This window comes from Salvia hispanica, chromosome 3 (genome assembly GCF_023119035.1).
Source record: "Salvia hispanica cultivar TCC Black 2014 chromosome 3, UniMelb_Shisp_WGS_1.0, whole genome shotgun sequence".
NCBI lineage: Eukaryota > Viridiplantae > Streptophyta > Magnoliopsida > Lamiales > Lamiaceae > Salvia > Salvia hispanica.
Genome location: NC_062967.1, coordinates 10,226,926 through 10,240,371, shown reverse-complemented (window position 1 = coordinate 10,240,371; position 13,446 = coordinate 10,226,926). Strand labels below are relative to the sequence as shown.

The window sequence follows — 13,446 nt, the reverse complement described above, 5'->3', positions numbered from 1 at the left end:
AAGTTTACACTTGTTCTGATAAAAGAGAGTACTCACTTCGTTTCACACTAGTAGTGTCATTTCATTTTCTGCACAGTTTTGAAAAAAGTAAAGTATAAAAAGAAAAACAATGTAGATAAGAGTCTTCTAGATTTTCTAGGGGTGAGCAAAAAACTGAAAACTGAATATCCGAACCGAACCAAACCAAAATTTTGAAATTCGGTTCGGTTTTTTGTTTTTTCGATTTATTAGAAATATGCCACTCACACCTTAAAAAGCCTCATAAGGGGAGGGTTATCCACACTTATATAGATTAGATTGGATCATCACCAAGTCGATGTGGGACAGAATTGAGAGATTTTAACACGCCCCCTCACGTGTGGGCCGGAAAGGACATCGGTCTTCCATCACGTGGGTAGGCAATGCTAGAGAACCATCATCGATGTGGGCCGAAAAGGACATCGGTCTTCCACTCGTGAGGTAGATAAGAGATAAAGAGATAAACCATCATCGACTTGGGCCCGCTCCGATACCATATTAGAAATGGGTCACTCACCCCTTAAAAGGCCTCATAAGGGGGAGGGTTATCCACACTTATATAGAGAAGCTAGGATCATCACCAAGCCGATGTGGGACAAGATATTAGAATTTTAACATTCGGTTCGGTTTTAAAAATATAAAAATTTCGATTTTTCGGTTCGGTTCGATTTGGATTTTGAACTAAATTCGGTTTTGGCAAAAAATCGAACCGAAAGCCGAATGCTCACTCCTTGGTTATTCTCTCCCATATGATACTATTATTTATTTTAACCATTTATTATCATTTAAAAAAAATAAATGTAGAAAATGAAATAGATTTTATTGGTGTGGAACGGAAGAAATTGAGATAAAGATATTTAGAATAGTACACAAAATAAGACAAATAATAGTAGTACATGGCAGTGTACTATCAAAGTATTTGAGTATTTGAATGATGACAAGAAGTTAATCTTATTTTGCCACCCTTCTCTCATTCTGAGCCTCAAACAAAATGGACCACGGCATGCCGATGATGCACCGGCGCCACATGATGATGCACATGACCTTCTTCTGGGGCAAAGACACCGAGATCCTCTTCGACTCCTGGCCCGGCTCCGGCCACCTCGCCATGTACCTCCTCGCCCTGGCCGTCATCTTCTTCCTGGCCGTCGCCGTCGAGTGGTTCTCCCACAGCGAGCGCCGCCCCGCCGCCGCCCTGCTGCAGACGCTCATGTACGCCCTCAGGATCGGCCTCGCCTACCTCGTCATGCTCGCCATCATGTCCTTCAACGGCGCCGTTTTTGTCGCCGCCGTCGCCGGCCACGCCGTTGGGTTTTTCTTCTTCGGCAGCAGGGCTTTTAGCAAGGGGGCGGCGCAGGATTCTGGCAACGGGAAGGCTTCAGATCTGCCGCCGATGAGTTGTTGAGTAATGCTTAGGCTAGGTTTTTATATTTTGATTTCAAGGTTTTTATATTTTGATTTCAAGGTTTTTATATTTTGATTTCAAGGTTTTTGTATGATTTGTTAATCATTCATGTTTGTTTCGAAAAAATTGCACTTCAGTTTCTTGGATGATTAATGTTTTTTAGGTTTTGACCTTTTGATTTCTGCACAAAATATCTAGTCTGTATGTTGGATTATTATTTCGTTGGGGTAAATAAATGGCGAAAATTAATGTTGTATATATTTAATTATGGAAACCATTCTGAAGTCTGAACTAAATAGTTCTTCCAGTTTTTGAGTTTTTCAGGGATTGTAAATTATTCTTATTTCTTAATTGCAAATCTTTGAATAACAACTGGAAGTGGGACTATTGTGAAAGAACAGCTTAATTTTGCATTTTTGTGACTTTTCTGTCTGGATTTTCAATAATTATAAATATGATCTGAATAACTCCATAATTAATTCTCACTATATTTTTCTGACTCAAAATTTTAGCCAATTAATCCAAATAAAACGTCTTCCTTTATTCATTTTTGCATCAATAATTTGTAATATCATTGCTATTTTATTTTAAATGATAATTAAATAACCTTTTTCCAGCGTTGTACGTCTGACATAGTTGGCAAAAAAAATTAGCTTATAGTACTATAAGCCATAAATTCGAGTTATATTTGTGAGTAGCAATTATTATGTACGTAGTTGACAAAATTTTAGTTTGTATAATAAAATGAATAATAAAGATCTATCTGTAGTCAGTAGTATTATTAATTTGAGTTATAATTTTTTTAAAAAAAAAGTAAAAATGAAGCTATTTTTTAAGTACTACTACTATAAGTTAAAAACTCCAGAAGACAGAAGACATTGATACCGATCTTTTTTGTCGTAATCCTATAAAAACAAGAAATCATCTGTATAATGAGTTAGATTGCATTTATAATACTAGTATGATGAGTTTATTTCATTTCTTGAAAGTCGATCAAATTTGATTGTGTGTGCGGATGGAAACAAAGATGAGCAGGTCATGTGATTATTTACAAGTCATTAAAATCAGCTCTTTTGAATTTTGTCCAATCACTGCATTTTTAGGATTATAATTTATATTAGCGTGATTTAAAATCTGATAAATTAATCTAAATGCAGGATTTCTATATGTTTGGAAGAATTAGATTTACTTAAATTTTTCGACCCACCACATATTATTCTTGAACCGACCCAAAATAAAGGAATTATATATAAACATAATAATATATTGACTCTTCCACATATATAATTCCAAGAGTTATAAAGAGCATTTATTGGCATTAAATACAAGTGGGCTATGTATCATTAGCACAACGACTACTTCATCACAATAAAAATGGGCATTTTATATGGACGAAATGAGTTGAAGTAATTATTATTATGAATAAAAGTAATTTTTAATTAAAATTAATCCAAAAGGATAAGTAATGATCGATTTGGATTCATCAAAGCTAAGATAATCACAGTATATTCTAAATTATAGAAAAATTATCATAAAAATATATTAATATAGTAATAAAAATTTATTACTATAATTGATACGGAAAATAAGAGGAGTACCCACTACCACCTAGTGAGCTGCTAACAAAAATTAAATTGGCGAATTGACTTTAAATTCTCACAAATTAATGAATAAAGTCAACACTTTTTATTCTACTTTTGTTAACAATAGTTAATGCACATTAATTTTCCCATCTCTATGCCAATAGCTATCCCTTCTATCCATACGTTTATTAATCTATTAACGCAAATGCCACCAATAAAATAACTGAGCAAATATTTTTCCTTAATACTACCTCTGTCCCCGATTAAGAGTCACACTTGCATTTATGCACTCATTTTGTAAAAATGATACTACCTCTGTCCCTGAAAATTTGATACATATTACCATTTTGGTCCGTCCCTAAAAATTTGATACACTTCACTTTTACAATTTTTGGTAGTGGATCCCATATTCCACTAACTCATTCATACTCACATTTTATTATAAAATTAATATTTACTTTAAAAGTAGGACTCACATCCCACCAACTTTTTCAACTCACTTTCCATTACATTTCTTAAAACCCGTGTCGGGTCAAAGTGTAGCAAATTTTGGGGGAGGTAGTAATAAATAGTTAAACTGGAAAAATAATAAAGTAAGAGTGAGAATAATGTAAAGAAGACTCTTCTATATCTTATTCTCTATCTTATTTTACTATTTATCGACTTTAACTATTTATTATTAATTTTACAAAATGAGTGCAGAAATGCAAATGTAACCCTTAATCGGGGACGGAGGGAGTATATCCCATGAATTATAATACAAACATATATAAATAATAAACTCATGAAAAAAAGTAAGAAATCAAGAAACACGTGACTTAGTCAAATTAAATTACCAGCCATGTTAAGCAGGCAGTACAACTCATCTCCATCTCTATTAAACCAACATTACATAACATTCCACTCAAAATCAATCCATCATACAGACAATCAAAACGCAGCGTTTTAGTATAACATAGATGGATCACAACATGCCCGGCATGGACCATGGTGATGGGGGTCATGCCATGACCTTCTTTTGGGGCAAAAATTCCGAGGTACTCTTCTCGGGGTGGCCTGGGCCCCACACGGGGATGTACGTGCTGGCCCTCTTCTTGGTATTCACGCTTGCTTTTATCGTTGAGCTACTTTCTAGTTATCTGGAAATAGCTCATGAGAAAGCAAGTTGTGGCCTCGTCTCGACCCTCGTGCACGGTCTGAGGGTCGGGTTGGCTTACCTTGTTATGCTGGCATTAATGTCGTTCAACGCTGGGGTTTTCATCGTCGCTGTAGCCGGGCATAGTTTAGGGTTCTTTGTGTTCGGGAGTAGGGTTTTCAAGAGATTTTTTGGCCACTCGGAGAGTCTCGGATACGGATGGTTATGACAATCGGATCGGTTGCTGGCATGGCCATCTCTATACAATGAAGGTTCTTTTTTTAAAGATGAATTATGTATTGTGTGTGAAATTAAGAATGTTTTCTGTAAATTCTTCTTATTGATTTGAATCCATATTGGATGATATGATAAAGTTGGATCGGATCCTGTATTTTAATAAAATTATTGTTCGGTTTACAAAATAAAGTAAAATCTTAAAAGGAAGCTTCTGATATTTCATAGTAAGAAATTCTTTAATGTTTATCTTCAACTTTTACTTTATCCTAGCATACATTGTAGGGAGAGGCGGAGCTACATTAGCGTGGGGGAGTAAGGTCTCCAAAATTGTACTGTAGACAAATATACTGGTGTATTAGTAATGTCATCATTATTTAATTAAAATATAAGTAGTAAAATACAACATGTCCTTATTGAGCAAAATCGAATATCAATTCCTCTCTATGTTGCGGGCTCAAATTGCTTGATCCCATACTGATACTTTTGAATTGGGCCTTTTAGTAGTACTATTGGCCTTTGTGCTCCACCTAAAGTATCACACCTATAATGGGCTTTTATTACAAATATTTTTAAGTAGTACTACTACTTTACTAATCTACAATAATTTTCTATACTTATTTTTTTATTATTCAAAACTATTTTATGTCGTTAGAAAGTTTTCTACCTAACACCTCTCTCTCCATATAAAATATTCTTGTTTTTTTGGATCATCTCTATTTATTTGTGATAAGTTTTTTTTTCTAATGAAGATGGATTTCATTTTTCAATAAGAATATTTTAACCATTTTTTTTCTTTCATTTCTTTTATTTTACCAATTTTACTCAACTACTATTAAGACTAGTCTAGTGGACTAGTAGCAGCATTAGTTATTGATTACATGATTTTAAACATATATAGTACTTTCCTATTTTTATTGGATTGAGTTTCTTATACTACTTTTTTTTAAATTTCAAATAGCAAATGTCATCTGAAAACAATCAATCTGATCACGTTCGCACTTGCCCCATTCAAGATCCTCAAATATGCACAGATTTTCTCATACAAACAAATCTTGTAAATTGGTAGTAAACATAAACTAAATACTAATTTTTCTATTCAAGAAATGACAACAATACCAACTGATATTTTTATATACACAAATTCAAAGCAAGGCTATATACATATACAGCTAACTTTGTAACATGAATAAGCGACACATACCCTACATATTTACAATCAATATGCAACTTGCAACTGTTTAATTCATATCCAATAGGAAGGCTGGCCCTCATTTTCATACTAAATTTACAGACAGAAAATGAGAGCCATATTATTATTCTGAACCTCATTTAATATGATTTTCCCAACCTGTTCATATGAATTTCTATTTATTTTTGTTCATGTTGCCCCTTAGCAGAGTGGTCAGTTTGGACGAACCCTACATTATTAATGGGCGTGGGACGAGGTTTGATAGCTAGTACGTCCATTCTTGTGGCAGTTGCACCTCGCTGATATCCGGAGATGATCCCAACTCAAGCCCATTTGACTCCGTAGGTTCATCTTCATCAATAAAATCAAATAAAATCAGATATAGCTAGTATCTTTTTATGACATCAAGTATGTGTTGAATTTGTCAAATATGTGCATGGTGGTATTATGATAAGATAAATATAGAATTAAGTTATATGAAGACGTGAAAGGAACGATGTAACTTGACAAGTCCCAACTGTTGACATTTATATTTATATAATACTGATGACGATGACAGTGAAAGCTTGTTCAACTAAATTATTTTTTTAAGCTTAAGAACAAATAATACTAAAAGAAAGTTTAAGAACTACTCCTAGCTAGTAAATATGAAATATCAGCAACACATACATGTAAAAGACATTTCTTCATAACTTGATAGAAATAGGTATCCTCACATTTTGGTCCCTTCAAGAAGTCCGATCCCCAAAGTTCAATTATGTCAATCACACAATATTTATTTCAACTGCTGTTGAAAAGTCAACTCAAGATTCATTGTTCTTGCATTTTAAATCGAAAAAAATTTAAGGTTGGAACCAGTCTTGAAAAAAGAGTAAGAAACAAGAATCCATTTATATGAAAGCGAGATAACAAGGTACCTGTGAGGGGCCCACCACCCAAGGGTGGGCCATTGGAATCTTGTTGAATTCTGCTGCTAAAGTGTTTTTCCAGCACTTGAAGCACCCGTGTTGGCATCAACACCATAGAGCAACCTAGTAATTATTTACAAAAATAATTATAATATGTATAGTTACTACTATTTACCACTAAAAACCAATATTCATGCAATCTTGATATCATTGTATCGTTGTTATTTGTTGAATAAAAGTAAAAGAGATAAGGATCTAGATATCCTATCTCTGTCCTATTCATGAAAAAATTAAATAAATATCAACATCGAGAAACTTCAAAATATAAATACTAGAAAACAAGCAAAATGGGAGGTGTGTGGCCCTAATTAATTGCTTTCGGCTTTACTCAATGAAGAGGGAGCCACCACGAGAAAGATTCCAAATCAAGCTTATTGGATGATGCATATTCCAATCACATTCCTTTACAAACATAAATATAATTCGAATAAAAGATGCGAAATCAACGGTTGACAACAAACAATCTTGGAATCTTCACTCCTCAATAGTTCAAGATTCCAAATCGGTTTTACAGTTATATAGTACACTTCACGCGAGATTCATTCAGATGTTACTAGCCCAAAATTACCTCTAGTTAAATTTCTCTTTTTTTGAATAATTTTAGATCTGTCTTCAAAATTGGAAGCCAATTTTGATCTTTTGCAAAATGAGTCATAATTAAAAAATTAGAAATGAACCTGATTTCTTATTTAATTCAGTCGGATCACGGGGGAGGAAAACTCCGGTTCCAGTACACCCGAGTCGCGGCCCGGATCCGCCAAGAAAAACCGCCTGCATACCCGACCCGGGATATCCATTTATCCCAACTCCGCCCCATTCTAAGCCGCCTCTGTATTGCTGCTCTGTTTTCTGCAATTGGTTCGGCTGAGCCGACTCGCTCCGCCTCACTCGTCTTCCCCGACGACGCTCCTTCCTCGCCGGCGCCTGATTCTTCAACTCACACACCTAAATTAGTAATCGGTGATTTTAGAAACAAAACAAAAATTAAATAATATGCGAGTTTACCTGAATAATAGGCTGAGTCAGTTCGTCCAACTCGGTTTCGGCGCCGCAGTTTTTGTAGCCATTCGTCTTGGTCTACAACAATTGCAATGTGAAATTAACGGCGGAGAGCATAAAAGCAGGAGGTCGGTAAGTAGAAGTACCTGATGGACGGATTCGGCGGGATGTTCTTCGTCGTCGTCGAGCATACGCTCCGCCATCTGGCGAGTCAATTCGGCGATGAAATCGGCGTCGTCGGGCTCGGAGGAGGAGGAGGAGGAGGAGTCCCAGGAAGAGAGGAATTGAGTGGAATTGGAGCTAGGGCTGGAGGCGGAGGCGGTTATGATGTGGTCTTTGTCGGTTGGGTTGGGGTTTTTGAATAAATCGGAGAAGAGAAGCGGTTTGCGGTGATTGGTGTTGCAATCGAAAGCCATGATTAAGGTTGCACGGCAGTTGGATTTGAGAGCATAAATTGTGGTTGAGAGCGAGGGATTATGGTTATGATGAGCAATGGAATTCTGTGTGAGAGAGAAATTGAAGGCCGTCACGTTGTATAATTTGGATTTGCGTTATATTATACACATAACTACAATCTCATTTGGATTTGGTGTACTCCATTAATTACATTACTACAATCTGTACCTTAAATTATGTGTATTTACTATATAATCAATATAAATGAATTGGGCTGGCCGCTGGTATGCGTGAGATTTGCGACTTATTTGAGACGCCTGTTTTGTAAAGTTTTGATTTCCCACTCGTCCATTTTTGCCAAACTATACATCTTCTTAAATCTAATACTACTATTTTCATGTAAACTTATACTTCGGGTAGTGATAAAATACAAACTTATATATTATACAAATTCAAAACTTCTCAACACAGTTTCAATACAATATCAACACAGTATAAAATTTTAAGATTTTAATGTCAACACAGTATCAACACAATATCAACACAACATCAATCATTGACTACCGTTGAAATTCTGTTGACATTTTCATGTTGATAACTTTTTGTGATCTGTTGACATTTTTCAATGGTCCAGATCATAGTTTTGAGTTTGTACAATATTTAGAGTTTTCATTTGATCACATCCCACTATACATCTTCTTAAATCTTAATACTACTATTTTTATTAAGTGGAAAAACGTGCTTCTCTCAGTCGCGGACATCATGAGCCGCTTGCTTGAGCCACATTAGGTCCGCCCCCCTAATTAACAACCTCGAACCAAAAACCAGTCGGTTCAGCCACGAGGATACTTGTAGTCTGAAGTTTAAATCACCTAATAGTGAAATTTATAAAATATAAATATAGGAGTATGATTTATTTTTACATTACTAATGCAACAGCAATACCATAAGTGGACGTTATTAGGACGTTTATCAATTATCATTGAGGATTAGTCTAGAATACAGATTGAATATAAATAATTTTTAAAATTTGAGCTAATTAACTTGTTTGATTCTTATTTCATCAGTATCGTGATAAGGATAAAACTATGGTCAACTATCGTTGATGATGCATTAATATCAATTACTACAAAATTATTCTCACTTTGAGCCATGCACACGTTTTCTCATATTACAACTGTATTTAACAAATTCGTAAATATCTAAAATAGTTTTTCAATTATAAACTTTGTTTTTTTATAACTACATGCGTTAATACCATCTAACTATTGACTGACTAACTCAAAATAGAGAAACGTCTCGAAGCTATAGAGTGACTAAATATACTCCATAATCTTTTCAATTAAAGTAGTACTAACATGCGATTTCTTTTGTCTTACTTTCTTTTTTCTTCATAGTTTCGGTTTCCTCGTCAATTGTTTAATAGTATTCTCTCCGTCCGAATAAATATGAAACATTTGAATTTCGTCACGTGAAGTTTTGGAAGTTAAAGAAGAGAAGGTAGAGTAAAAAAGATGAAAAAATAGAGGTGTTGTCTCCATATTGGAAACGTTTTATTTTTAATTAGACAACCAAAAAAAGAAAACGTTTTATTTTTAATGGGACAAAGAAAGTATAATCTTATGACTGAAATACTTAATTAAAAATATTCAATCGCTTTATATTATTATGAATATAAGTCATAATTTTAATTTTTTGTTAACTGTATTTTATTAGTTATTAATTTAAGAAAAAATAATAATAAAATATTATTACTATTTAATATAATATGATTCATAATTAAATAGTAAATTACATTAATATTAATTATTATTAATCATGATTATAAAAAAATCAATATTGAAAATAAATTATGTACTCTTTAATCTGAATTTCTTTAGAACAATGTGAAATTTCTTATAAATACTCATTTAAGCATAACTAACTACTTTTTCAAGTGCCTTCTAAATAAATAAAAAGATATCTCAAGTGGCATGTGTTAAGAAGGTATGTAGCCATATTTGATAAACTCGCGTTCTATGTTTTCTTTTATTTTCGGAAATTGAATTATCCAACAAAAAATCATTTAAAGTGTAGAATGTTACTGTAACAAAAAGTGTAATAATTAAAAAAAAACAATAGCAGTTAATTTCCTAATACTGTTGAATATAGATTATAAAGAAAATTCGCCCAAATCTAAAAAATAAGCAGTTGTTGCACAACAAATTTTTAGCAGAATTTGACTAAAAAGATGAGAAATTGGATGAAAATCAGCAACATACTACAAATTGTAATTGCGATATATAGATGTGTATTTACACAGTCGAATCATAAAGAAGTATAGAGAAAAATTAAGGAAAAAGTCGATGAAAATTAAAAATACATAGCTTACGAAATAAGCCTTTCTGGAGAACCTCAGGACAGTGACAAACAAGATCACCTAATTCGCCTTGAATGGCACTGGAACACTCCCGTCTCTACATTCTACACGCATTAGGAAGCCTGTTTCTTCTGAGTGACACATCTGTACAAGGTAAAAGCATATATGATGTACGATTCGTGGGAGAAAAGTTGAAAACAAACCTCAAGATCAATACTCTAATAGTAAGAAGCAACCAATTGCCTCTGAAACTCTATATAGCATACAGTAAATACCCAGTTCATACATAAATTTCTTTTTTGTAAACCACATTACCGTACACGGTCAGTCTATCTGGTCAATGCTGCAGTACAAAAGACACGATAAAAAAGAAGGAAATACAAGAATAAAGATGAGGCTGCCATTGCCATATTATGCAAGGTACAGAACAGATTTTAAAAGGATTTTAGACTGATATCTTATGATTTCTTTAGAAGCAACTAATCATCGATGGGGAGACTCCCATCTTGTCAACAGAACACAATTTCCCTTGGAAGCAAAAGAGACAATTGCAAACAAAATCACCACAAACCTGGGCAGTTAAGGAGAACTGAGACAAGTGTTATCATACTAGCTTCTACAAGAACCGCTTTCGATCAGATGGTTTCAGAATCTGAAAAGAGCACATCAAACTCTCATCGACACTCATCATGGCTCCAGCATTATCGAATTCACCACAATAGTTGGGAGCAGAAAATATTGTTACTAGCTGTCTATCAGCGAAAAATTCATATCCATCTTCAACAACCTGCTCAAAAAAGGCTCCAGTTAGATGGCAGAAATAACATTAAAGAGTAAGGTAAATAATCAACTAGAAATGGAAGAAGTAATGCCTGGTGAGCACGACAAACAAGGTCCATATCGCGTTGCATCAAAAATTCAGCCACCTTATCGGCACCAAATGTGTATGAGACTCCCCGGTCATTCATTCCCCAACCTTTCATTTCTCTACTGGGATCCGACCAAAGTAAATCACAAAGCAGACCAGAATCCGGGACATCAGATGGACGAGGTAAATTTCTTATTTGATCCAAGTCTGTCAGGTCAGGAGAAAGCCCACCATGCATACAGAGTATTTTATCATCTATAAGAGCTGCCACAGGAAGGCAGTTGAAACAATCAGTAAAAACTTTCCAGAGTCTAACATTGAATCGACGTTTACATTCATCATAGAATCCATATATCCTATTGATGGAAGCACATTCATGATTTCCTCTTAAGAGAAAGAAATTCTCAGGATATTTGATTTTGTAGGCAAGAAGAAGGCATATAGTTTCTAAACTCTGTTTGCCACGGTCCACATAATCCCCTAAAAACAGATAATTGGCCTCTGGCGGAAATCCCCCATATTCAAATAGCCTTAGAAGATCCCCATATTGCCCATGGATGTCACCTGTAATCCAAAAAAATACAAGATATTAAAACATATACACAGAATTACACACACAGACAATAACTTTTAATCAATTTTAATTATAAGGGGTAGAAAACAAGGCAACAAAATAACTTTATTTTTCACATAGAAAAACATTAGCTCCATCTTATGAGCTAAGTGATATTTCTCCAAAGTATGATGGAGGCAAACTTGAAAATAACAGGAGCACTGAAAAAAATTTCAAAGCAGCTATCTTCTACCGATTTGACTTATACCAAGAAACAATAAATGACACTGTGACAAGTCCCAAATTCTTAGCTTCTTATATCCAGTGACAACACAGCAAATTGACAATGAATAAAGAAACTAGCTTCTCACTAACTAATAGCATGATTCTAAGAACATAAACTTGAAGGTGCAAAAGTCAAATTTTATGCTTCCATCACCTTCGAATGTTATATGACTACAAACTCATAAAATCAGGTAGTGTAGCTAGAGCAGAAGTACAACATCCAACTCATAACCAGCGTCTAGTGATTCTATTTTATCAAATGCAAGATTGGTGAAATACGTATCGCATGTTGGCTCAAGGCCATATAGATGAAATTCGATACAAAACAAAATGAGCACACACTAAAAATTCAAAAAATAAGAAGAAAATGCACTCAATACATTCTGAAATATTAGGGCTCATATAAGTTTGAAAAATAAGATGGAAATGCACTTCTTACAAACCAAATTCCTCTTTATGTAAGTGATTGCAAGGAATCCAGCTAAGCAATCATACATACTGTTTTTACATCCAAAAATCAGACCGCACGAAACAGAGGAATGGAATCACATGCAATTCGACCGCGCATTAAACGTACAGTTTAACAAAATAAAAAACATAACTCATGGACCATATCCCCATTAAGAAAAAGGGCCAAACTTTGACCCTAGATTCATTCATTCATCAATTAATTCATAAAAGGTCCCAACCCAATCACGAACAATTCAATTCATAAAAGGTCCATACTCATACCGCATATCTTTATCGGAGCTTCTAGCTCGAGAAGAACAGGCTGAGAGAGGAAGATCTCCCGCGACGTCGTACAGAGAGAGCGGATCTCATTCTCCGAGAGCTGCACCTGACGCACAGTCCGCGCATTGCGGAACTCGAGCAACCGATTGATTATGTCATCCAACAAGGCGGGCTCTATTCCCTGCCCATTCGACGCCATAACAAACCCTAGAGAGGGATAAAAGGATCGGCCCCAATAACAAACCCTAGAATCCCAATAAGCAAAAGTGGGTCGACAGATTGGTCAGCTCTTCATGGCGAGAAGCGATTAAATGAGGGGGATCTCGATTCCCGATATAGGGAGGGGTGAAAGTGAAATGAGGATTTGGATGTTTGAGGAGAAGAAAAGGCTAAAAATGGGAGATGAGGGGGAGGCGACTATATCCTATGCCTATGCCTATGCGAGAAAATGGATTCATGTGATGATTAGACGCGCTCGTGTTGGACTCCTAGTATTTTTGCACGCATATTTTATAATTCTAATTTCCATATTTAATACGAATACTAGTAACATAAATGTCACTTTCCTTAATTAATAGATGTCTATTTTATGTAAAGATTTATTGAATTGGTGTTCAATTCATGTGGCATTTAAATCATTTTTTATTTTTATTTGTCAATTAGTTATTGGTGAGGCACACCAACTCACTATGCCAACTTAATATAAAAGGACTATAGAA

At 34.7% G+C, this 13,446-nt stretch overlaps 4 protein-coding genes across 8 annotated transcripts; 2 read left to right on the top strand and 2 right to left on the bottom strand.

Moving 5' to 3' along the window:
- Positions 1-945: 945 nt before the first annotated feature.
- Positions 946-1,569, top strand: LOC125211965 (copper transporter 1-like). The gene has a single exon (XM_048111940.1). It carries the CDS (start codon positions 1,010-1,012, stop codon positions 1,421-1,423), a length of 414 nt encoding a protein of 137 aa, XP_047967897.1. The 5' UTR covers positions 946-1,009; the 3' UTR covers positions 1,424-1,569.
- Positions 1,570-3,829: 2,260 nt separating this feature from the next.
- On the top strand, positions 3,830-4,514 carry LOC125217081 (copper transporter 1-like). The gene has a single exon (XM_048118905.1). It carries the CDS (start codon positions 3,966-3,968, stop codon positions 4,368-4,370), a length of 405 nt encoding a protein of 134 aa, XP_047974862.1. The 5' UTR covers positions 3,830-3,965; the 3' UTR covers positions 4,371-4,514.
- A 968-nt stretch (positions 4,515-5,482) lies between these two features.
- On the bottom strand, positions 5,483-8,159 carry LOC125213209. Of its 4 annotated transcripts, none has more exons than XM_048113616.1 (5): positions 7,681-8,158; positions 7,541-7,612; positions 7,213-7,480; positions 6,485-6,598; positions 5,483-5,918 (listed from the first exon to the last, which is right to left on the bottom strand). In XM_048113616.1, exons 1-5 carry the CDS (start codon positions 7,948-7,950, stop codon positions 5,833-5,835), a joined length of 810 nt encoding a protein of 269 aa, XP_047969573.1. In that variant the 5' UTR covers positions 7,951-8,158; the 3' UTR covers positions 5,483-5,832. The 4 variants fall into 4 exon arrangements, with proteins under 4 accessions (XP_047969573.1, XP_047969574.1, XP_047969575.1 ...); XM_048113617.1 differs by having other exon boundaries at positions 7,213-7,465; positions 7,681-8,157; XM_048113618.1 differs by having other exon boundaries at positions 7,213-7,459; positions 7,681-8,157.
- Positions 8,160-10,188: 2,029 nt separating this feature from the next.
- Positions 10,189-13,197, bottom strand: LOC125213207 (serine/threonine-protein phosphatase PP1 isozyme 2-like). Of its 2 annotated transcripts, XM_048113615.1 has the most exons (5): positions 12,728-13,196; positions 11,611-11,721; positions 11,162-11,421; positions 10,861-11,076; positions 10,189-10,433 (listed from the first exon to the last, which is right to left on the bottom strand). In XM_048113615.1, the coding sequence occupies exons 1-4, from the start codon at positions 12,924-12,926 to the stop codon at positions 10,906-10,908; spliced, it is 741 nt and encodes a 246-aa protein (XP_047969572.1). In that variant the 5' UTR covers positions 12,927-13,196; the 3' UTR covers positions 10,189-10,433; positions 10,861-10,905. The 2 variants fall into 2 exon arrangements, with proteins under 2 accessions (XP_047969572.1, XP_047969571.1); XM_048113614.1 differs by having other exon boundaries at positions 11,162-11,721; positions 12,728-13,197.
- Positions 13,198-13,446: the final 249 nt, after the last annotated feature.

Excerpts from the sequence above, each read along its gene's own strand:
- LOC125213209 (XM_048113616.1), bottom strand. The coding sequence starts at position 7,950 with ATGGCTTTCGATTGCAACACCAATCACCGCAAACCGCTTCTCTTCTCC. Across the intron at positions 7,613-7,680 it reads CCGCCGAATCCGTCCATCAG|ACCAAGACGAATGGCTACAA; the intron begins GTACTTCTACTT and ends CAATTGTTGTAG. Across the intron at positions 6,599-7,212 it reads TGAATTAAATAAGAAATCAG|GTTGCTCTATGGTGTTGATG; the intron begins GTTCATTTCTAA and ends AATAATTACTAG.
- LOC125213207 (XM_048113614.1), bottom strand. The coding sequence starts at position 12,926 with ATGGCGTCGAATGGGCAGGGAATAGAGCCCGCCTTGTTGGATGACATA. Across the intron at positions 11,722-12,727 it reads AGCTCCGATAAAGATATGCG|GTGACATCCATGGGCAATAT; the intron begins GTATGAGTATGG and ends TTTGGATTACAG. Across the intron at positions 11,077-11,161 it reads TTGTTTGTCGTGCTCACCAG|GTTGTTGAAGATGGATATGA; the intron begins GCATTACTTCTT and ends TTTTTTGAGCAG.
- LOC125217081 (XM_048118905.1), top strand. The coding sequence starts at position 3,966 with ATGGATCACAACATGCCCGGCATGGACCATGGTGATGGGGGTCATGCC.
- LOC125211965 (XM_048111940.1), top strand. The coding sequence starts at position 1,010 with ATGGACCACGGCATGCCGATGATGCACCGGCGCCACATGATGATGCAC.